This window comes from Hyperolius riggenbachi, chromosome 4, assembly GCF_040937935.1.
Source record: "Hyperolius riggenbachi isolate aHypRig1 chromosome 4, aHypRig1.pri, whole genome shotgun sequence".
Classification (NCBI taxonomy): domain Eukaryota; kingdom Metazoa; phylum Chordata; class Amphibia; order Anura; family Hyperoliidae; genus Hyperolius; species Hyperolius riggenbachi.
In genome coordinates this window covers 428929818-428952969 of record NC_090649.1, presented here as the reverse complement: position 1 = coordinate 428952969, position 23152 = coordinate 428929818, and the positions used below count along the sequence as shown (strand labels likewise).

Genomic DNA, 23152 nt, shown 5'->3' with positions numbered 1-23152 from the left:
CAAAAGAGCAGAAGGAGAACAACAACATCAGAAATTCCCATCATGCTTGGCACAGCATCAGGGGAAAATGCCCGGGCAGTTTTCTTCTGTGCAGCTAAAAATGAGGCTTGGGTAAGAAAAACAAAGTTCTGATGCTGTGAAACAGTTAAAGAAACACCAGGCCTTTTCAGTGCTGCTGAGTAGATTCTTAGTCTGGAGGTTAACTTTAATAGGAGATACATTTCAATGTGCTGTAAATACTGGGAAGATTTTCTGCTGACTGAAGTTGCAAAGAGTTACCGCAGCTTTTTTGAAACTCAAACTAGACTTACCATTTTATTTATTATTGTCACCAAGACATTGATGCATTTCATTTTTGTACCTTTTTCTGAGAAAACTCTAGAGTCTGTTAAAACAATTCCAGAAGATCAGCAGTTACAAAAATACTCAAACTAGCCCAGCACCAATAACAACATTATGGTCAAAGGCACAAAGAGATCGCTTTATCCATATGTGCATGACTGTATGCACTGCTGCGTGATTGAATTTGACAACGTGCTCAGCAAAGGTATATGCTCAAGATTGGGTCATGCCACACCAATAGCAAGATCATAGAATGAAAAAAGTATCACATTCCTTCAAATTGCACAAACCGGTCTATTTAATATTGAAAAATGCAATGTAATGAAAAATGCAATGTAAAAATGCAACACTCTAGGTAAAGTAAACTGGACAAACCCTGTGCGCAAGGAACACCTAACAGGTCAGTCAAGCAAACGTATATTTCTGTATAGATTTATCCATTTCACATCTAGACTGTGTTCCCACTTATGGACAAGAGCAGATTTGACATTTAGCTATGCCGCTATTTAATCAGCAATAAATGTATCCATACTTATGACACCTAAATGAAATATATATTGGGGTTTTTTTTTCAAGACAAACTAGGCTTTCATTGTAAGGCATTGTTTAATGGGAAAAAGAGGAAAACAATAGAAAAAACACATTTCTCTGTTTTACCAATTCCAGCTTAAAAATAAAAAGCACTATCACAGATAAAAAACACAAATTGTGTTTGCCTATTTCTGCCATTTATCACAAAACTTAGATTATGGTCCTGCCACAATTTATGGTGAGGATATTAGATTCTAAAACAGTGCTACTGTGTGTATTTTTCACTATGAATTAGGAAAATAAAAATTTGTAATGGTAAAAATCAATCTTATTGGCTCAGAAAACATATAATCCCTCTCACCAAATAGTGTGGCATCAGATAGTGCCAGAGGAGTGCACAGGAGCAATGCCCACCCGTGCACAGCTATGCCTCAGCTACAAGACGTATATCTACGTCCTCATGGTTTAGATGAAGTCACAGAGGACGTAGATACACTGCAATGGTGGATAAAGTGGTTAAATACCCCAATGCAGAGGAACTAATGACCAATTTGAAAGGAACAGGAGCCTAAAAAACACAGGGAGTTCAAGCTGATGGTATAAAATTAAATTGGCATGAAAAGGACAAACTGTTCGATTGGCTTAGTAAACCTGATTACTACCTGTACAAAAATGTGTTTTACACATGGAGACCAAACTTACTGCAAAATAATAAAGTTGATTACAGCAGTCACATGGTGTAAATGTTTACATCAAATGACTGAAGTGCATTACTATGGCAGGTAGGGTAGGGGTGTTATGAGCCATAACAACACACTAGTCAAGCGAGGATAGCATTTACCTATACAATAGTAAGTTAGCAAGAGCAGGGCTCCCTCATCCTTTCTGTGTCTTGGAATTTGCTATACAGTATATTACATTTGTCACTGGAATTACTAGGTCTACCAGTTCTGTATTATGTACCAGTGTATATAGTTTGTGTATACCACTGTCTGTATTACTAAGTACTCCATGTTTTGTTCTTACTCTTTACAGCAACATAGAATATGTTGGTGCTTTATAAATCAATAATAATAATAACAATATGGTAGGTTGACTAACAGAAAAGCTTTCATTGGCCAGAAGACATCACTTGGCAACTTAAAGGACCACTATCACAAAATTCATAAAATGTAAAATACATGTTGAAATAAGAAGTAATTTTCCTCCAGAGTAAAATGAGCCATCAACTACCATACAGACTCGAGTATAAGCCGACTCGAGTATAAGCAGACCCCCCCCCCCAAATTTTAACTAAAAACTCTCTAAAAAATGATTGACCCGAGTGTAAGCCGAGGGGATGAAATGCAGCAGCATTAGCCAGTAACAATGACTAAGTATATAGAGAAATGCTGTAAAAGAGAATATTTAGACCTAGTGAGGACTTCTCACACTCTCTCCTATTCATATTTTGTACAATATTACTGGTTATAGCTGTTGTCCAGCCATGTGCTGCAGTGATGGCACATTTGGTGGCAGTCTTAGCACCCTCCCTTCTCAGCTCAGCCAGTCCAGAATATGTCAAAAGACCTGTGCAACAGTAATGCCCAAGTTATTCCCTCTCCGCCAGACCAGAGTGTGTGGCCAGCTTTTGAAGTGTCTTCCGTGTCCCCCTCGGGTGTCAACATATGCTGCGCAGTGTTTGTTCTTACTGGAGTGTGTGGCCCCCTCGGGTGTCAAGATATGCTGCACAGTGTTTGTACCTTTGAAGTGTCCTCGGTCTCCCCCTTGGGTGTCAAGATATGCTGTGCAGTGTTCGTTCTTACTGGAGTGTGTGGACAGCCTTTGAAGTGTCATCCGTGTCCCCCTCGGGTGTCAAGATATGCTGCGCAGTGATTGTACCTTTGAAGCGTCCTCTGTCTCCCCCTCGGGTGTCAAGATATGCTGTGCAGTGTTTGTACTTCTTACTGGTCCGCGCTGCATTGGGATGCCTCTTCCTGTCAGTCACAGGCTCATTGCTATGACGCCACTAGAGGGATTCATAGCGACAAGCCTGTGATTAAGAGGAAGAGGCATCCCAATGCAGCGTGGACCAGTAAGAAGTACAGTGAGTACAGGGAGTGCTTAGTTGTACTATACGCTATGGTCATTTTTATATGCGTTTTTATCTTGAGCTGGAATAAATAGCGTTGGGAATTTTGAACATCGAAGTGCTTATCTTGAAGTTATCTTTGGAGTGTGTTGTAGGCTAGATCCACCTGGCTGTGAGGTGCCAACGATCTGGTGAGCCCCTTTGAAGTAGATTTCACCTGCAGGCACTTATCTTGGAGGGCGTCTGTTTTGCACACGAAGGAAGTGTGTTTATTGTCAGCTATACAGTTTTAGACAATGTTAAGTTTTGCCTTTTAGGAATAGCCTTGTATGGAGAGCGTGGTGAAGACCTTTTACTTTCTGGTTAAAATAACTTTTCAGCACTCTGCAATTGAAAAGTACCAAAAATCAGGTGAAAAAGTACTTTCAACATTCTTCAGAGTATTTTCTTGCTTGCAGGTGGCTTAAAAGGCATTTTATTGCTAAAATGTGAAAATATCACCTAAGAGAAAACTTGGAGAAGAGAGTTCATTGGATTGGGCCCCTGGTATCTAGTGCAAGAGATAAAATAAAACAGTGGAATATCTTAAAAAGTCATATATAGGAGAAGGAAGATAGATATAATTGTTTATTAAGTTTATTTTTGCCTTGGGTGTGCTCAGTTCACTTTAAAACAGACTTAGACATTAAGAAAAATAATCACATTTAAAGAATCAAGTTAATACAATTACCAAGGTGGGATCCTGCCAGCTGAGAGTTTTCCTTTTTGACCTTCAAAGAGCAACTTGTTTGCCGCCAATACCGGGTTTTTTATTCCTTAAAAGAAGAATCCAAAAGAAATATAAAAAGAAAAATATTAAATATCAAAAACATAATTATCAAAGACTCAAAACATATAAGATTTCACAATTAAATCACAAAAACATATGATGATTATTTTTCCTTTTAGCAGTGACAGAACGCTTGTGGCTTGCCGGGGTCACAACTCCAGGTAAATCAACTCAACCAGAATCCTCAAAAGCTGACGTTAAAGAGGAATGATCGAGGTGATTAATTTCATTCAGTCTCCATCTGCTTTCCATTTACGTCACATACACACAGATCTCTTCCAGCTTGTATGAACTTTTGTAACATCTCAATTTACTGACATCATGTTCACTTTAGAAGACAAAAAAAAGCTACATTCTACAGAAGCTCTTGACTGTATCCAACTGTTTGTGAATATGGATTCCCAGAACTTGGGCTCGCCAAACTATGTTCAATAGGGTGGGATGGTGAATTAAATACCATTCCATTTTGGGTCTCCAAGTACAGCTTGATACGTAGGTCAAGGAACGTAGAGTGAAGACCACACAAACAAATGAAAGACCCACAAAGAAGAAAAATGCCCCACAAACAAATGGTCTTAAACAATAACATATTATTGAAGAACTCTATGAAATATAAAATAAAATATTCCTGATTGCAGTGCATTTGGTTCAGTACTTTTATTCCGTCATTATACTGGTTGAACTCGATGGACGTATGTCTTTTTTCAACCAAAATAACTATTTGCAAAGTCATTTAGAAACAGAAAATGTTTACTTTTTCAGGAATCTAAAGCAAGCTTAAAAAAGGTTAGTCACCAAGAAGCAATTTTCCCAGAACCTGCTCACTCTCTACTTTTTCTTTAGAAGTATTGAATTGTTTCTAGATCTGCAAATCAAACATCTGAATTAATCATAATTAAATCGGTCAAAGCTTAAAAGGGAACAAATTTAAAGTAAGTGTAAACATATACAAATAAGAAAGATTTTTCTTCCAGAGTAAAATGAGCCATACATTAGATTTCTCCTATGTTGCTGACACTTACAGTAGGTAGTACAAATCTGATATTACTGACAGGTTTTGGACTAGTCTATCTCTCCATGGGGGATTCTCAGCAAGGCTCTTATTTATAAAGACATTCCCTGAAAAGTATTTATACAATGATGCTGGCAAGCTTCCTGCCTACTGCACACTTATTTTGACAGTTGGACGTAGCAACTTCCATTCACTAAGTGCTTTTTGAAAATAAACAAAACCTTGAGAATCTCCTGTGAGGATACGGGCTAGTCGAAAACCTGTCGGTTCGGTCAGATTTCTACTACCTACTGTAAGTGACAGCAACAAAGGGGAAAGGTAATTTATGGCTCATTTTACTCTGGAACAAACTTACAGTACTTCTTATTAGTATGTTTTTATATGTATTTTAAATTTGAAGATTTTCATGATAGTGGTCCTTTAAAAAGGTACCTAAAGTAAACCTAATGTGGCCAGTTTAACTTACCTGGGGCATCTTCCAGCCCCCTGTAGTCCTTCTGGTCCCTTACTGTTCTGCTCTGATCTGTTCGGTAGCTAGGCCCTTCCAAAATCTAGTTGACTGCACCAGTCACGGGCTACTGTGAATGCAGGACCAGGGCGCTTCCTCAGTTGCACTCCTGTAGCATTCAGTTGCAATTTTTTATGAACAGCGGAAGCGCAGAACAATCCGCCCACAGGAGCGCGATCAAGGAGGCATGTGTTCCGAGGCTGCACATGCAACTTTCGGAGGAGACAGCTGCTGAGTGGATCAGCACGGAATGTCAGTGAAGAACCAGAAGAACTACAGCACCTTAGGTTTCTGAGGCGGCATAGCGCGATCCTATTGGATATGGGATGCGCTTATGCCATTTGTCGTTTGGAGACCATGTGACCCGTGATACGGAGGAAGTCACTGTGGGAGGAACTAGGATTTGGAGGAGCTCGGGTGTCTATACACATGGCGTTTGTTTTCCCTTTGATTAGGTGGTGAGTACATTGCAATTACTGTGGAGGAACTGGGCTTCCTTTTTTGAATGTTAAGGGATTAGTTCCCCATTAGGTCCGCCAGTCCCTGCCTCTCTCTGACTGGCTGACATTGAGCAAGCTGATTGGCTGGTTAGGTAATGTTGTACTATTTAAAATGTGATGTAATTCAGTTTGGTGTGATGACTTTGCTTCTTGGCTTGAGAAAGGGCTTGACGCCCGAAACAGCGGAGCTGTCGCTGATAAATGCTTGACATCATGCCATTTTAATCAATAAAAGAGCTATTTTATACTGAAGACGGTGCTGACTCATTTTGGACTTTTACTACTGATATGGTCTGATGTGCACAGACCATAGGGGTCAGAGCACATCTGATATAATCTCTCCTATTGGTGCTTACTACACACTGTGGATCTAAGTGAAGAACTAGAAGAATTACAGGGAGCTATAGGAAGCCCTATGTAAGTTACACTGGACACCTTAGGTTTACTTAAAGGAGAGATGCAAGGTAATTAAAAACAAAAATCTATTTACCCGGGGCTTTCTCCAGCCCCTGGCAGCTGTCCTGTGTCCTAGCCGCAGCTCCACTCCCAGCTGGTGTTCCAGGGGTCCCCTCTGGTGCAGATGCCGATGGCCATCTTCTTCCTGCGCATGCGCAAGAGTCGCTCACGGTTGCGCTGATGTCATCTGGAGTGTTCTGCACAAGTGCAGAACTACTGCGCTTGCATAGTACACTCGAGACCACGTCATCGGAACCCCGAGCGGCTCTCACGCAGGCACAGTAGATACTGACCTTGCGAGGTCGGCATCTGCACTGGAGGGGACCCCGGGTCACTGCCTCGGAGCGAAGCTGCAGTGGGGGCACAGGAGGGCAGCCATGGGCTGGAGGAAGCCCCTGGTAAGTAGATTTTTGTTTTTTTTAAATACCTCGGACCTTCCCTTTAAGGTTTCCTTTAATGGTAGTGGGCTAGAAGTGTAGGGAATACTGAAAACTTCAATAGAGCAGTGGCTAGATAATGTAATGGTTAAAGACACCACCTGTGACATAGAAGAACAGGGTTTGAGCCGGAGCCACTATTCAGTAAGGTGCACTTAGACAAAATGGCCTACAGAGCATGCAGTTTTCTAACACGTGTCTGACAAAAGAAAAGTGCTATAACAGATAAGTGAGAAATTATTTTAAAAGGTTCAAACTGCAATTGCTTTGACCAGTCCAATGACTCATCACTGTCATTGTTCATAAATCAAAAGGTTATGCGTCCATATTAACAAACCACTTTAATATTTTGAAGAAAAATAAATAGTTTCTGACATGAATGAAGATCTACTTATCTACTTTAATATGTAGATATGAAAATCTTCATATCTACTTCCTGATCTGAGTCTAGACACGTGAGAAAGTCATTCATATAAATATATTTTCACAATCATATAAATATATGAATCCTACCACTTAAGGATCCCACTGCTCCAAAGCTCAGAGACTTTCCATCCATGATGCTGGCATCGCACTCTACTTCCCCCAGGAGATTCAAGTTCGACCCCATTCCTGCATTTGTAAATGGAGAGTCCTAAACAAAGATACAGAAGTGTTAGAAATTGGAACTGTACGAAAAGATTTTTTTAGTGGTGGTCACACAACTTGGGGAGGGTAAGATATACAGTCTATATTATGGTTATTTTATTCCCATCTGAGCTACAGTTGCTGAGATTTTCCTTTACTTCCTGTTCCAGTAAGAAGTGTCATCAGGACAGGAAGTAAGAGGGGATCTTCTCATCTGTGACACTGTGGCAGAAAGACAGCAGCATGCATGTAAACTTATCTTCACACTGGCGTAGTCTATCGATTTAGCATTGACATTGTGGATATTTACACTTTTCACCAGTGTAAAGAACTTCTAGTGCAGTAGGACAGATTTGGCATTGCGGTGTGATTTTTTTTTTTTTTTTTTTTTATGTTATAAATACTATGAAAACTACTGCTGTGGCATTTATAACTACTTTCTAAAATGTCCCCCAAGTTCCACATGGCCCACTTTGCTGATAGAAGGATAGCATGGCTGTTTGGAACGTGATTAGACATCTGTTGCAAACCTAGAAATACTTCACTGTTCTTTTTTGCCCATCCCCTTTCAATGCTGCCTTGATTGGCTCAATGCACCATCTATTTGTACAATTTCAGCTGTAATGGCCATTTTCTTCAGGTTTGCGCATACCTCCAACTCCACAAGAGCCGCTGAAACAGCATCTGTTGCAAGATCACCAGCCTGCAACTTTTCGATTGCCTGTGTAAAAAAAAAGGAGAGAGAAAATAAGGAGACAGTTTTCTCTTACAGCTGACTGACAGTTTATTAAAGCTTTAACTACCTGGTTTCAATTATCCCCCTGCATTCGGTACACAGTGAAATGTGAAGCATCCCCGAGTGCTTCAGAAGACAGGTGCATCCGTGCTTTGCACACACGAGCCCGGACTCCCAGGCGTACAGTAATTACTCACTTGTCTTCAGAAGTACTTGGGAACCCGAGGACTTCCACAGCCTCCAGGAGGACTCCCAAAGGCATACTTGACCAAGCTGGTCAAAGAACTTTACCGGGGCCCAGTGGTGGAATGAAGGGATGGAGAGAGGACCCAGAAGGTCTTCATGTGATCCAGAGCCTTCCGGCTACTCTCACACTTCCTGCGTCGCATCATGTTGTGGTACTCTTGCCCTCCACAGCTCCTCTCAAGAGCAATGAAAGTTGATGGGGACTTGCACACTGCGGTAACGTGGTGTGACGGAAGGAGCAAAATCAGCGCAAGGCCGCCGCAAACTCTGCAGTGCATTGCTGCGTGATCCGTGCCAACCGCACAGATTATGAGGCAATGCAAGTTTATGGCAACGCCATAAATGGGCGATGGCGGTTGCGGTTCCCCTGTCTGTTTTTTGTTAGTATGCACACAGCTTATGCTGGTGTATGTGCATGGTGCGCATGGAAACATTACGTTAGCACCCTAGTGCGATTGGTATGATGCGCTATCTGTCCCAGGAGAGGACGTCAGGATGTGTGCTCCTAATCCCTGGATAGGTTTGATGCAATGAATGTCTGCATGTTTGCTCTATGCATGTTACAGGGCCAGAGTTAGGACACCTACGATTACCTGGGTACTTCTGCTCAGTGTAGGTGACTAAGCAAAATAATGCATTCTTCTGTGAACTAAAACCCCGGCTTTTAATTTAGCTGTAGGGATAACAGTGGTGCCTGGATGAGTGAATCTGTGAATGCAATTGTGTGAACATTTGCATGTGAGTGTGCGAAGGGTTAATAGTTTTTTTTGCAAATTTTTTGGCCACACCCCCTTCAGCACCTCCCTTACCTTAATAACTTATTTAATGTCCTAACTAGAGGCAATGTGCCTGGATATATGTGTTTTTTTCTTGAAAATGGGGAGCAACACTTGAAAAAGGGAAACTGATGCCCAAGGGAGCTGTTCATGAAAGAGAGGGGAAAGAAGCTGCATCCATGGATGATACACATGGAAGAGGGGGCTGCACAAGGAATGCAAGGGGCGCTGCTCCACATGAAAGCAGAGCCAAAACATACTTGGCCCAGGGGCACAAAAAGTATTAAACCGGCCTTGTACCAACTCCATGCAGACAATGTCCTGACCAAGACTCAAAGCTGTGACCTTAGCTTTGGGAGAGTGTGATATACTCGGATACTATGCTGCCCATCACAAAAAGGTCATACAAATGTGAGTGCAAATAAGGAAATATTGCCTTTACGAAAGGTCCAGTAAAAAGCAGTTATTCATTATGGAATCCTTCCCCTGCTCCATATAAATATTCTCCTGAATGCTGCCTGTGCCATATCTGTCTCTGCACTTGCCAAGCTCACATTCTCGCTGGCTCCCGAAACAAGGGAGAAATTCAGGACCTGGCCCGCTCAGATACACCAGCAGCAATCATTTCCCCTAAAATTACACTTTCTCCCCTGCGCGTCAGGTATTCAGCACCAGTCAAAGGACACATTTTCTGCTGAGCCAATTCGGGCAGTACACAGTAATGAAAAGACAGGTTATGTAATAAAGAGACAAAGAATCCTACAAGAAAGCGCCTCTTAATCTGGCCCGGTGCACCGCAAAGCTCGTTCCGCTAAGAAATGGAACCACATACTTTTCCAGTGTGTCATCCGCTGGCATGTGTGTGCAATTTGAATTACAAAGAGTAAGTGAATTACACACATATACGGAAAAGGAAAAAAGAAAAAAAGCATGCATTCTTTAGTTCCCGCACGAGAGCCTTATTTCCTCTGCTGCCATGTACTAAAGCCAAACAAACAGACCAAAACAATGTAACATTTGCTTGTAGGTAACAGCAGAAACATAAATATGGTCAAGTGCCACAAATAAAAACCATTTGGACCACCTAGGTTGGAAAGTGAACTTTTTTAACCTTTCTCGGAACCTTGTAACAACCTGCAGTCATGGAGAGGGCAGACAGCTTTTAACAAAGAGAATGCTCAGACTGCAGGCCCAGGACAAGTCTGAAAGGAGAACGGTGGTTATCAGATTTTATTGTGTATTAATCTACAGCAACTAAAATGGATCTATTTACTCCCCGGGTTCTTCTATATTTAAGTCTGCAAGTTAACAGAGAATGGGGTAAAAAGTAGGCAGGAACTGTAGGATCCACTTGTGAAAAGCTGCAAGAGACTTGCCTAGGAAGATGTGCAGTGCTGAAAGCAGGCAAAGGAAGTTCTAAAACAGGCCATTTTCTTGGGGTACACAGTGCAGGAGGAGGAAGCAGCCGGCACATAGGGAGGAGAATGCAGAGCATGGCAGTGGAGCGAGGTGTAACACAGGGCCAGGTCCCTTAAAGAAAACCTAAACTGAAAATTAAAAGTCAAAATAAGCATACACAAGTCATACTTGCCTTCCATGTAGTCTACTCCTCAGTGTCTTTCTCCTGTCTCGCATCCTATTTGTTCACTGTGATCAAGGAAATTTTCCGTCCTCCATTTTGAAAATGGCCATTACTCATAACAGCTTTCTGGTCAGCACACAGTTAAACTGTAACATCGCCCACTTGAGCCATAGGGAAATATGGACATTACTTGGTACATCAGTTTTCCTCTCAGCTATAACTGACAGCAACTGATATTTTACTGACAGCAACTGATATATTTCAGATCTGACAAAATATTGTCAGAACTGGAAGGGATTATTGTCAGAAGAAAATGGTGAGCTTCTGAGAGGAACTGATGGCAAGGTAACTATGCAATGTTCATTTGAAGTTACCTCATGTGTTTATTTTAAATATTTTTACTCAGTACAGGTTCTCTTTAATGGCTGTGGCAGCTCCACCCCTGGCGCTCACCCAACCGCTGAGAGCCTGCAGATATTTAAGCAGTTAAACGGCCTGTACTGCCACTGCCCGCCCTTGAGCTTTCACTGCCATAGGCCACAGCGTACTTGGACTTGGCTGAAATCCGGTCATGGGCACATCAATGACTCATCAGGGGTAACCCTGATGAGTCAGCGATGTGACAAAACATGTCGGCTGGGTCTTGACACTGAAGAGGACAAGTGGAGGACACATGGAGCCATTGAGGGAGTTGGTTTGGCGTCTCCCTAGAAAATGAGCTCAAGCTGACCGCTGGCTTACATGAGGGAGAGAGCCCATATAAAAACTCTAAACACAAAAAGACGACACCGAGAGCCAATATAGTGTAGTATGTTGAGATGTAAAATGGGGGTTATGTGAACACAAGTGAAATATACTCCCAAACCAGGGTTACCAATTAGACAACCAGTTTGTAAACAGGTGGGGAGATTAGACATGACCCCACTCAGGTTAAAAAGTCGCTCTCTGTAGATCGGAAAGAAAGGGGTAACATCCCTCCACCCAGAGTGAACTTAGCAATAAACTGATAGTTGGAACAGAAATGCCAGAGCAGGAAAACGCTGCTGTCCCGCGGCTTAACGGGGGTCCCTTCACCCCCAAATCCCCTCCGTACAGCGGGGGAGCGCTTCCGCATTGGGGCAGGGCTAACCGCCGCAGCCCTGCCCGACGCGCGTCTGTCAGACGCGTTTCTCCGCCTCTCCCCCGCCCCTCTCAGTCTTCCTTCACTGAGAGGGGCGGGGGAGAGGCGGCGATGCGCGTCTGATAGACTGCGCTGAGAGGCAGGGCAGCAGCCGTTAGCCCTGCCTCCAGGAAGAGAATTTTACGACCAAGTTTGCGACCAACTTTTGCGGGGGTGGGTTTGGGGGTGAAGGGACCCCCGTAAAGCCGCGGGATAGCAGCGTTTTAGCAGGGGCATGTGTGCGAGATTTATTCTCGCTTCAGAGTCTCTTTAAAAGAGGAGGTAGTGGTGGACTTACCTCCTCAAAGTAGACACAGATTCTGTTGATTAACCTCCCTGGTGGTCATCCCGAGCTATGCTCGGGCTAGCCGCCAGGAGCCCTATGCTAAGTATAGCGCAGCGGGCTTTTTTACTCACCTCCCAGGGGATCCTGACGTCACTAGCCATTCTCCTTCTTGTCCTCCGAGGCTCTCTGGTGAGATCGCCGTCATCGATCTCACCACATAGTTACAGCGCCACCTGGAGGATGGAGGTAAAATTGCAGAGCTGGAGCCCAGGGAGGTGAGTGAGTGCTGGGGTTGCTGCAGGAATTCTGGCCGCGTGATTTTTTTCCCGATTTAAGCTCTGAAACGTTTAAAAAAAAAAAAAGACCCTAAAATCCGGAAATAATCATACCGCCAGGGGGATTAATAGTCATCAATAAATATATTCAGTTACTCTACAGTGCTAGAAATGTGCACTGTGGAGTAACTGAATACATTTATAGTTGACTATTAATCAACAGAATCTGTGTCTACAAATTTTATCCTGTATTGGAGTCACTGTTCAAACTATCAATATATCGTATAAAAACTCTGTACGCTATCCATGGTCTGCTAAATGAAAGCTTTTACACCAATTTTAATTAACTTGTTACACGGTTTTACACTGTGGGCCCCAATCTTTTATTTTGGAGAGAATTGGCCCTGCATAAAACCCTGGCAAAGGAGAAGGGATCGTGTTAAGGAGAGGGAATGCCCATAAATACCCCAGAGGCACTTTGACCCTTATAATCTTGGGTCTCCATTATTTGGTGAGTGAGTTTCTTGTTGGGTGAGGTGAAGGTTCACACTCTATGCTAGGCCTACCACCCTAATGCTAGGTACACACCATACAATTTTCTGTTAGATTCTTCTGTTAGATTTACCTACACCATGGAAAAAAGCTATCTGGCAGGTAAATCTAAGAGAAAATCTAACAGAAAATTGTATGGTGTGTACCTAGCATAAGGACTAGAGTCCTCACCAACCTGTAATCCTGAACCCAATGCTTATAGATGTTAACAACACTTCACTAGAGGAATGATGAGTATATAGAGTCAAGCCGTTTCAGATAAACTTTAAAAAAAAAAAAAAAAAAATTGGCACACAAACAGTAGCATGTTTCCTATCAGTATAGGGATCATCACACCCAGTAGCATGTTTCCTATCAGTATAAGGATCAGCACACACAGTAGCATGTTTCCTATCAGTATAAGGATCAGCACACACAGTAGCTCATTTCCTATCAGTATAAGAATAAAGAATCAACACACAGCTTAGCAGCGCTGTGAAGTCGGAGCAATCTCCTGGAGTTGTAGTCGGTGGTTTCATACACTGAGGAGACGGATGATTGTTGTACCGACTCCACAGCCCTGCAGGTAGAGTACAGGTGGCAATATACTTATCAATTTTTCCCATCGATATATAGACCATTCACTCTGATAGGATCAATTAGAAATAAATGCATCGAATAGATTAGATCGGGCCAGACAAAAATATCTAGGACGATCCGCGGCAGGTGGAGATCGACAGCCAGTAGCGGGTAACTGGATCGAACAGTGCGGTTCAATAGATTTTTGATAATTTTATTCTTAAATCTATTGAAAATGTGTTCCTAGTATGTGGCACACATCAGACACATCACTGGCAGATGTGATCTGACAGGCATCTGACAGGAATCTACCTGATGGTTGAATCTGGTGGCCATCTGTAAGTGTATTGCCACCTTAAGGGCATTTTTCCAACTTCTGATGCAACTTTTAGGGTGCATGCATTGTGCAGATCGTGCTACTAGAATAATTGAAATCACAGTGCTTCCATTGCAGTTGCAGCTATGTGATTAAAGTGGATGCACTGTCACCGTCCACAGCAGAAAGCCCTAGTTTACCCTGACCCCACTCTGTCCATTGCATTGGACTTAACGTGTGCATAACGTGTTCTATTAGTGTCTGGAATTATGTACCGCACAATGGAGCTTCCCGCTCACTGAACTGGAAACAGAGGATCCTTTTACAATGACCATGTATGAACAGATCCTATACTCAACATAGGATCCGTCAACATTTCCATTGACACAAAAAGACATCATCTGGGCAATAACAGTATATTTAGGGCTCTTTCACATCAGAGCTTGCGTTGGAGAACGCTCAAAGCATACGTTTTGTTGTATGCCTTTTACTGCGTTTTGATATGCGTTGCACTGCAGTGAGTGTGCGTTTTTAATCCGTTTTCAATCCGTTACTGCACATAGAAAAACGCAGGTAATTTTTTTTTCTTTTAGTTGTCAACTTTCTACATTGTTCCTCTGTTGCATTCTGGGACTGATTGCCTGCGTTAACGGATTAAAAACGCGCATAGTGTGCGTTTTACATTGACTAACATTGTAACGCATAAAGCTAGCGTTGGCCAAAAAACTGCGCCTGGGTGCAGTGGAACGCAACGCACAAAAAGGCTGCGTTATATGTGAAAGCTAAAATGAAAGTCTATGGACTTTCATTTCACCTTGGGTAACGCAAACTTTATCCTTTGCGTTGAAACGCAGAAAATCTGCCCTAATGTGAAAGAGCCCTAACCACGGTGTGTATTTATGTGTATGTAACATACATTAGGAATAAAACATACCTTTTTACAAGCTCGTTTACAGACATGCTTGTATTCCTTCGCTTTTGATTCGGAATGATAACCGGCACCTAAACGTCAATAAGACAAGCATGTAAATGATAGAGGTCGTATTTCTGCATTAGTGACTTTATCTGGCTTTCAGAGTTATTGTAGCTTTATAGGGACAAGTCAGAGGAAAAATAAAAAGTAGATACAATGACTTAGACATAACTAGACACAGAACATTTGCTGTATTTTTCGAAATACAAGATGCACCTAGGTTTAGAGGTTAAAGAGACTCCGTAACAGAAATTGCATCCTGTTTTTTATCATCCTACAAGTTCCAAAAGCTATTCTAATGTGTTCTGGCTTACTGCAGCACTTTCTGCTATCACCATCTCTGTAATAAATCAACTTATCTCTCTCTTGTCAGACTTGTCAGGCCTGTGTCTGGAAGGCTGCCAAGTTCTTCAGTGTTGTGGTTCTGTGATGCATCTCCCCCATCCAGGCCCCTCTCTGCACACTGCCTGTGTATTATTTAGATTAGAGCAGCTTCTCTCTGCTCTCGTATCTTTTATAAGCTGGATAAAACCTCCTCTGAGCTGGCTGGGCTTTCACATACAGAGGAATTACATACAGGCAGAGCTGTCTGCACTCTGCAGGAAGAAACAGCCTGACACTTCAGTGGAAGATAGCTGCAGGGGGAAAGAAACACACAAATGATCTCTTGAGATTCAAAAGGAAGGGTGTATACAGCCTGCTTGTGTATGAATGTATTTTCTATGTGTGGACATACTGTACATCAACCTACTTCCTGTTTTGGTGGCCATTTTGTTTGTTTATAAACAAACTTTTTAAAACGGTTTTTAACCACTTTTAATGCGGCGAGGAGCGGCGAAATTGTGACAGAGGGTAATAGGAGATGTCCCCTAACGCACTGGTATGTTTACTTTTGTGCGATTTTAACAATACAGATTCTCTTTAAAAAAAAAAAAAAAAAATCAGGGAAGAAAAATACTAAGACCTAGGTGCATCTATAAAAACAAGGAACACCAAGAGCCCCAATAGTGTAATATGTACTGGTAAATGGTTACTAGATAGAGTGAATATTAATACTCACAAACCAGGGTTACCATTAGGCAACCACTGTAAAGGCAGGCGGGGAGATTTTCCTGACCCCACTCAGGAATAAGAAGTCGCTCTCTGTAGATGAGAAAAAGGAGTTCAACCCTCCACCCAGGATGGACTCAATATTATGCAGGATAACAGAGGGGCCAAAAGGATAAAAGGAAGCTAAATGAGCTTTAAAACCAAATTCTTGGTAAATAGAGGAGGTAGTGGTGGACTTACCTCTTCCAAGTAGACACTCAACGACTGTAGCAAAGACAGTCAATATATTTTATTTATGAACTCCAAATATGCAACGCGTTTCGCAGGTTTGATCCCGCTTCATCAGGCAATAACAACGGAGCAATAGCATATGTGGTCAGTAGAAGAGCCAGGCACCTCTGTCAATTTGGTTTTTAAGCTCATTCAGCTTCCTTTTATCCTTTTGGCGCCTCTGTTCTCCTGCATAATACTAGGTGCATCTATAGTTCAGAGGCATCTTATGGACATTTACCCCCCCTCCACCCAACTGTCTCTAAGCTAGTCTATATAAGCGACACTGACCAGCTACACTACACTAACCCCTACTGCCTGTACCCGTTACACTGCACTACACTACACTAGAATGCACTGTACACCACACTACACTAGCCCCCTGCTACTCTCCCAACCAAGCTACACTGCATTAACGGAACGGAGGACCCGAACTGTACAGCGGCAGATGGCCACTGTGTACAGCTATGTCAGAAAATGCCAGAGGCAAACAGGATCCCTTAGAGGTGGGAGAGGAGTGTAACAGGAAATGGCTGTTTTCCCTGTACGTATTCCCCTGCAGCCACTTCCTTCATCTGTCTCATCTCTCTCATGCCTGCATTCAGTTGTTTGGATTTTGTATGCCTCTGCATGCTCTTCTGAATAGACCCATGTTACAGGACAGTGCCCAGACTTTTCTTTGATTTGGGAGTATAGTAAAAGAGTTCCTGTGATTTTCTTTACTATGAAAATGTCATTGCACGTGATTAGAAATTGCAAAAATTCAGCAACTTGCATCTGGTATAAAAAGGTCCCTTAGTACTCTGTAAAGTGCTGCAGAAGATATTACTGCTATATAATATAGATTATGACTATTATAAGGATAACATGTCCTCTGAAAACAGTAAAGCCTGATACACACTTAATTGTAATTGGTCAATCACTGACCACTTTCACCACCTCCATGTAGTACAAGGGTCAACAGATATTGAATACTATGAACAGATTGTGGAGGTCAGAGGTGCCCACACTTTTTCGGCTTGTGAGCTACTTTAAAAATTAGTCAAAATTAATCTACCTACAGTATGTACAATTGTAGGAGCACAATTGTATATACAGAATGGAAAATGTAGTGCGGTCGGGATCTACCATGAAACCCTTCAGGATCTACCAGCAGATCGCGATCTACACCATGGGCACCCCCGGTGTAGGTAAACCCACAAATTACGTAAAGGTGGTAAAATTGGTCAATAAAGGGAGATGGGACACCAAGAGCCCAATAGTGTGATATTGTATAGATGAAAATGAATAATGAGTAATATAACAATTTAATACTCACAAACCAGGGTTACCATTAGGCAATCACTGTGAAGGCAGGTGGGGAGATTAACCTGACCCCACTCAGGATTAAAAGTCGCTCTCTGTTGATGGGGAAAAGATGCGTACAACCCTCCACCAAGGGTGGACTTAGCAATATGTAGAAGCTTCCAGAGGCACCAATAGAATAAAAGTCACTTAAACGAGCTTAAAACCGATGGGGCAGTGGTGGGCCTATCCCATCCATGCGGACAAAGCAAACGAAGGAAGGAATGTGGCATCGACAGTCAAACAACTATTTATTTATACTTCACAGTAAAAATAGGCAACACATTTCACGGGCTCAATCCCGCTTCATCAGGCCAATCAAATAGGAGCATACAGCTGAAAACAAAGTGTCAGAGGACGTAGTGTAAGGAAGGTTTTGTAAATATCAATTATGTTCAAAAACAATTCAATGTCAAAACATAACTATATGAACATCAAACATATTCAGAGGTACTTATTATGCAACACTCTTAGATCATGCAATTCTATGCAAAGTGATTTTATGCAGAACATTTTCATGTAAAAAAAACTCGGAATTTAGCCTATTAGCTCTATTGGCCACTGTATTCCTTTTGCTTTTCATGCAACAGTTATAAATAGAGGTACATTTGATCAGGTGAATAAATGCATATAAATTAGTATGTTCATTGATGGGATCAAGTGGTATATAATAATAGCTGGGAGCTACCTGTTGATTCAGTATTGGGTCTAAATTTAAAGAAAGACGGGGGAGGGCAAACATGTGTCAACAAGAGAGGTAAAAACTTATTTGCAGCTAAAAGGATAAAGAGGATAAAGAGTAAAAAAATAGCATAAAAATAGAGTAGCCACTATAAGCAACAGCCATCACGCCAGTGTGTGAGTTTTCACACTTAGTACTTTTCCATCTCTACTCCGCCCCACAGCACTGACTTCATATGTTCCACACGGCAGTTGCTGATTGGAGGAAAAGCTTACACTCCCCCTTCTTAAAGGAGTTATCCGGGGAAAAAGGCTAAATTAAGTGGTATTTACCGGAGGCGTCCTCCAGCTCCAAGCTCCCAGGACGTCCCTCGCCGCAGCTCTGCCCGCAGCCGTTCGCCGCAGGTCCGTCCCAGTCCCCGGCGATGAGATCAGAGCGACCTCCAGGGCGCTCTGTACTGCACCTGCGCGAGTGGCGCTGTCAATCACCGCCACGTGGGCCGGAGCAGACTGCGCAGGCGCAGTACACTGGAGCGTTCTATGTGATTACAGAGGCGCTCAGTGGTTTTGATGCTGATAAGGTAAGCCAGTGTTCAGGCAACCCTGGTCTGTTTGATTGTCTCATTGTTCTATTGTTTAACAGAGATCATTATCACTACCATTTCTAGTACTATTAAGGGGCCCATACACTCAGCCGATTTTCTGGCCGACCGATCAATCCCGATCGATCGATCGATTGATCGTTTGCAAATCAGTTGGCCAATCGACCGATCGATGGCCGATTTCGATCGATTTCGATGGATTTCCATCGAGCTGGCAGGATGGAAAATTTAGGTCGATCTGATGAGATTGCTTATCAGTTTGCATTGGCCTTAATGGAAATCTGATGGCAAAAAAATGCCATCAGATAGAATTCCAATAGATTTCAAACTGAAATCTATTGGAATTCTATCCCGGTAAAAAAAATGTTCTAAAAACGCATCAGATAGATCATCAGATGCATTTCTTATCTATCTGCTGCCAATCTGACGAGTGTATGGGCACCTTTATACTTTGATTGACCTCGTCCTCACCCTGGTAATAATACATATGTTTGCCCTATATTCTATAGAAAAAAATAAAATTAAATATATATATATATATATATATATATATATATATATATATATATATATATATATATATATATATATATATATATATATACATACACACACACACATATATATATATATATATATACACATATATATACATATACATACACACATATATACATACATACATACACAGTGGAGGAAATAATTATTTGACCCCTCACTGATTTTGTAAGTTTGTCCAATGACAAAGAAATGAAAAGTCTCAGAACAGTATCATTTCAATGGTAGGTTTCAGTGGCAGATAGCACATCAAAAGGAAAATCAAAAAAATAACCTTAAATAAAAAATAGCAACTGATTTGCATTTCATTGAGTGAAATAAGTTTTTGAACCCTCTAACAATAAAAGACTTAATACTTAGTGGAAAAAAACCTTTTTTTGCAAGCACAGAGGTCAAACGTTTCTTGTAATTGATGACCAACTTTGCACACATTTCAGGAGGAATGTTGGTCCACTCCTCTTTGCAGATCATCTCTAAATTCCTAAGGTTTCGAGGCTGTCTCTGTGCAACTCTGAGCTTGAGTTCCCTCCATAGGTTTTCTATTGGATTAAGGTCCGGAGACTGACTAGGCCACTCCATGACCTTAATGTGCTTCTTCTTGAGCCACTCCTTTGTTGCCTTTGCTGTATATTTTGGTTCATTATCGTGCTGGAACACCCATCCACGACCCATTTTCAGTTTCCTGGCAGAGGGAAGGAGGTTGTCGTTCAGGATTTCACGATACATGTCTCCGTCCATTTTCCCGTTAATGCGATGAAGTTGTCCTGTGCCCTTAGCAGAAAAACACCCCCAAAGCAAAATGTTTCCACCCCCATGCTTGACGGTGGGGACGGTGTTTTGGGGGTCATAGGCAGCATTTTTCTTCCTCCAAACACAGCGAGTTGAGTTAATGCCAAAGAGCTCTATTTTGGTCTCATCAGACCACAGCACCTTCTCCCAGTCACTCACAGAATCATTCAGGTGTTCATTGGCAAACTTCAGACGGGCCTGCACATGTGCCTTCTTGAGCAGGGGGACCTTGCGAGCCCTGCAGGATTTTAATCCATTGCGGTGTAATGTGTTTCCAATGGTTTTCTTGGTGACTGTGGTCCCTGCTAATTTGAGGTCATTCACTAACTCCTCCCGTGTAGTTCTAGGATGCTTTTTCACCTTTCTCAGAACTATTGACACCCCACGAGGTGAGATCTTGCGTGGAGCCCCAGAGCGAGGTCGATTGATGGTCATTTTGTGCTCCTTCCATTTTCGAACAATCGCACCAACAGTTGTCACCTTCTCTCCCAGCTTCTTGCTAATGGTTTTGTAGCCCATTCCAGCCTTGTGCAGGTCTACAATTTTGTCTCTGACATCCTTGGACAGCTCTTTGGTCTTTCCCATGTTGGAGAGTTTGGAGTCTGCTTGATTGATTGATTCTGTGGACAGGTGTCTTTTATACAGGTGACTAGTTAAGACAGGTGTCCTTAATGAGGGTGACTAATTGAGTAGAAGTGTCTAACCACTCTGTGGGAGCCAGAACTCTTAATGGTTGGTAGGGGTTCAAAAACTTATTTCACTCAATGAAATGCAAATCAGTTGCTATCTTTTATTTAAGGTAATTTTTTTCGATTTTCCTTTTGATGTGCTATCTGCCACTGTTAAAATAAACCTACCATTGAAATGATAGTGTTCTGAGACTTTTCATTTCTTTGTCATTGGACAAAGTTACAAAATCAGTAAGGGGTCAAATAAGTGTGTGTGTGTGTGTGTGTGTGTGTGTGTGTGTGTGTGTGTGTGTGTGTGTGTGTGTGTGTGTGTGTGTGTGTGTGTGTGTGTGTGTGTGTGTGTGTGTGTGTGTGTGTGTGTGTGTGTGTGTGTGTGTGTGTGTGTGTGTGTGTGTGTGTGTGTGTGTGTGTGTGTGTGTGTGTGTGTGTGTGTGTGTGTGTGTGTGTGTGTGTGTGTGTGTGTGTGTGTGTGTGTGTGTGTGTGTGTGTGCATACATACTTATTTTATTTATTTATTTTTACTCTATATTTTTATGCTATGTTTTTACTCCATATACAGTGGCCAATAGAGCTAATAGGCTAAATTCCGAGTTTTTTTTTACATGAAAATGTTCTGCATAAAATCACTTTGCATAGAATTGCATGATCTAAGAGTGTTGCATAATAAGTACCTCTGAATATGTTTGATGTTCATATAGTTAGGTTTTGACATTGAATTGTTTTTGAACATAATTGATACTCACAAAACCTTCCTTACACTACGTCCTCTGACACTTTGTTTTCAGCTGTATGCTCCTATTTGATTGGCCTGATGAAGCGAGATTGAGCCCGTGAAACGTGTTGCCTATTTTTACTGTGAAGTATAAATAAATTGTTGTTTGACTGTTGATGCCACAGTCCTTCCTTCGTTTGCTTTGTCCGCATGGATGGGATAGGCCCATCACTGCCCCATCAGTTTTAAGCTCGTTTAAGTGACTTATTCTATTGGCGCCTCTGGAAGCTTCTACATATAAAATTGGTCAATGATTGACCAATCATAATTGAAAGTGTGTACCAGCCCTTATGCCTAGTACACACCATACAATTTTCTGTTAGATTTTTCTGTTAGATTTTCAGTAATGCTGGGAATACACGGTGCGTTTTTGCGGCTCGATTCTGCAGTCGATCGATATCGCGCCAGATTCTCTTATCTTCCATTCGTTTTTCTTATCTTTTCCCATTGTTCTCTATGTGAAATCGAGCGTATAATCGATCGGGCGGGAGATCAGACATGTCGGAAATTATCAATCGAGCCATCTTAATTGCTCAAAAACGTACCTTGTATTCCCAGCATTAAGGGGCCCATACACTAAACCAGGTGGGCGATAAATTTGTGGGGGGCGACAGGGGGGCGATCAGTATGAAAAGGCAGAAAAAATAAGGTGTCGCAGTGTCACTCGTTTTTAAGAAAATTATGGGCAAAAAATATGATCTGTATAAAATATGAAAGTGTGCATGATAGAGTTGCGTAATTCCTCAGGGCTCGTTGGTCACGCGCCGGTGTAATGTCAGATATTGCAGCCCGGAAGCAGCCTTCCTCACTGAGTATCACGCATGCTCAGTGGGAAGTTAGATATTATTTACCTGAAATATCTCCGCTTCCGCACCACGTACACTCCCGAAATTTTCAGGGGAGGGAGGGGACCCCCAGATCTAGCTCTGTGTCAAATTGCAGCCCCCGAGCCCCGCTAGTTCCCGAGATAGGTTTGCTGCAATCAGTCTCGGGAACCAGCGGGGCTCGGGGGCTGAAATTCGGCACAGAGCTAGATCTGGGGGTCCCCTCCCTCCCCTGAAAATTTCGGGAGTGTATGTGGTGCGGAAGCTGAGATATTTAGGACGTTTTATGTGGCTGCACAATTTAACCACTTAAGCCCGAAGGGTTGAAATTTTTTTTACATCCGAGCAACTTTCACCCCCCATTCATTTGCCAATAACTTTATCACTACTTATCACAATTAATTGATCTATATCTTGTTTTTTCCGCCACCAATTAGGCTTTCTGTGGGTGGTATATTTTGCTAAGAGCCACTTTACTGTAAATGCATTTTAACAGGAAGAATAAGAAAAAAATGGAAAAAATTCATTATTTCTCAGTTTTCAGCCATTATAGTTTTAAAATAATACATGCCTCCATAATTAAAACTCACGTATTGTATTTGCCCATATGCCCCGGGTATTTCACCGTTAAAATTATGTCCCTATCACAATGTATGGCGACAATATTTTATTTGGAAATAAAGGTGCATTTTTTCCGTTTTGCGTCCATCACTGTTTAGAAGCCCATAATTTATTAAATCATATTGATATACTCCTTTGACATGCATATTTAAAAAGTTCAGACCCTTAGGTAACTATTTA

At 42.0% G+C, this 23152-nt stretch overlaps 1 protein-coding gene across 8 annotated transcripts in view; it reads right to left on the bottom strand.

The window, feature by feature from the left end:
• TASP1 (taspase 1) overlaps positions 1 to 23152 on the bottom strand; it is a 214560-nt gene that overhangs the window by 169520 nt on the left and 21888 nt on the right. For all 8 annotated transcript variants that reach the window (XM_068232469.1, XM_068232474.1, XM_068232466.1 and 5 more), the window contains 4 exons: positions 14734 to 14801; positions 7966 to 8034; positions 7200 to 7320; positions 3675 to 3759 (listed from right to left, as the gene is read on the bottom strand). In XM_068232469.1, the coding sequence (XP_068088570.1) occupies positions 3675 to 3759; positions 7200 to 7320; positions 7966 to 8034; positions 14734 to 14801 (343 nt within the window). The remainder of the gene's footprint in view (positions 1 to 3674; positions 3760 to 7199; positions 7321 to 7965; positions 8035 to 14733; positions 14802 to 23152) is intronic.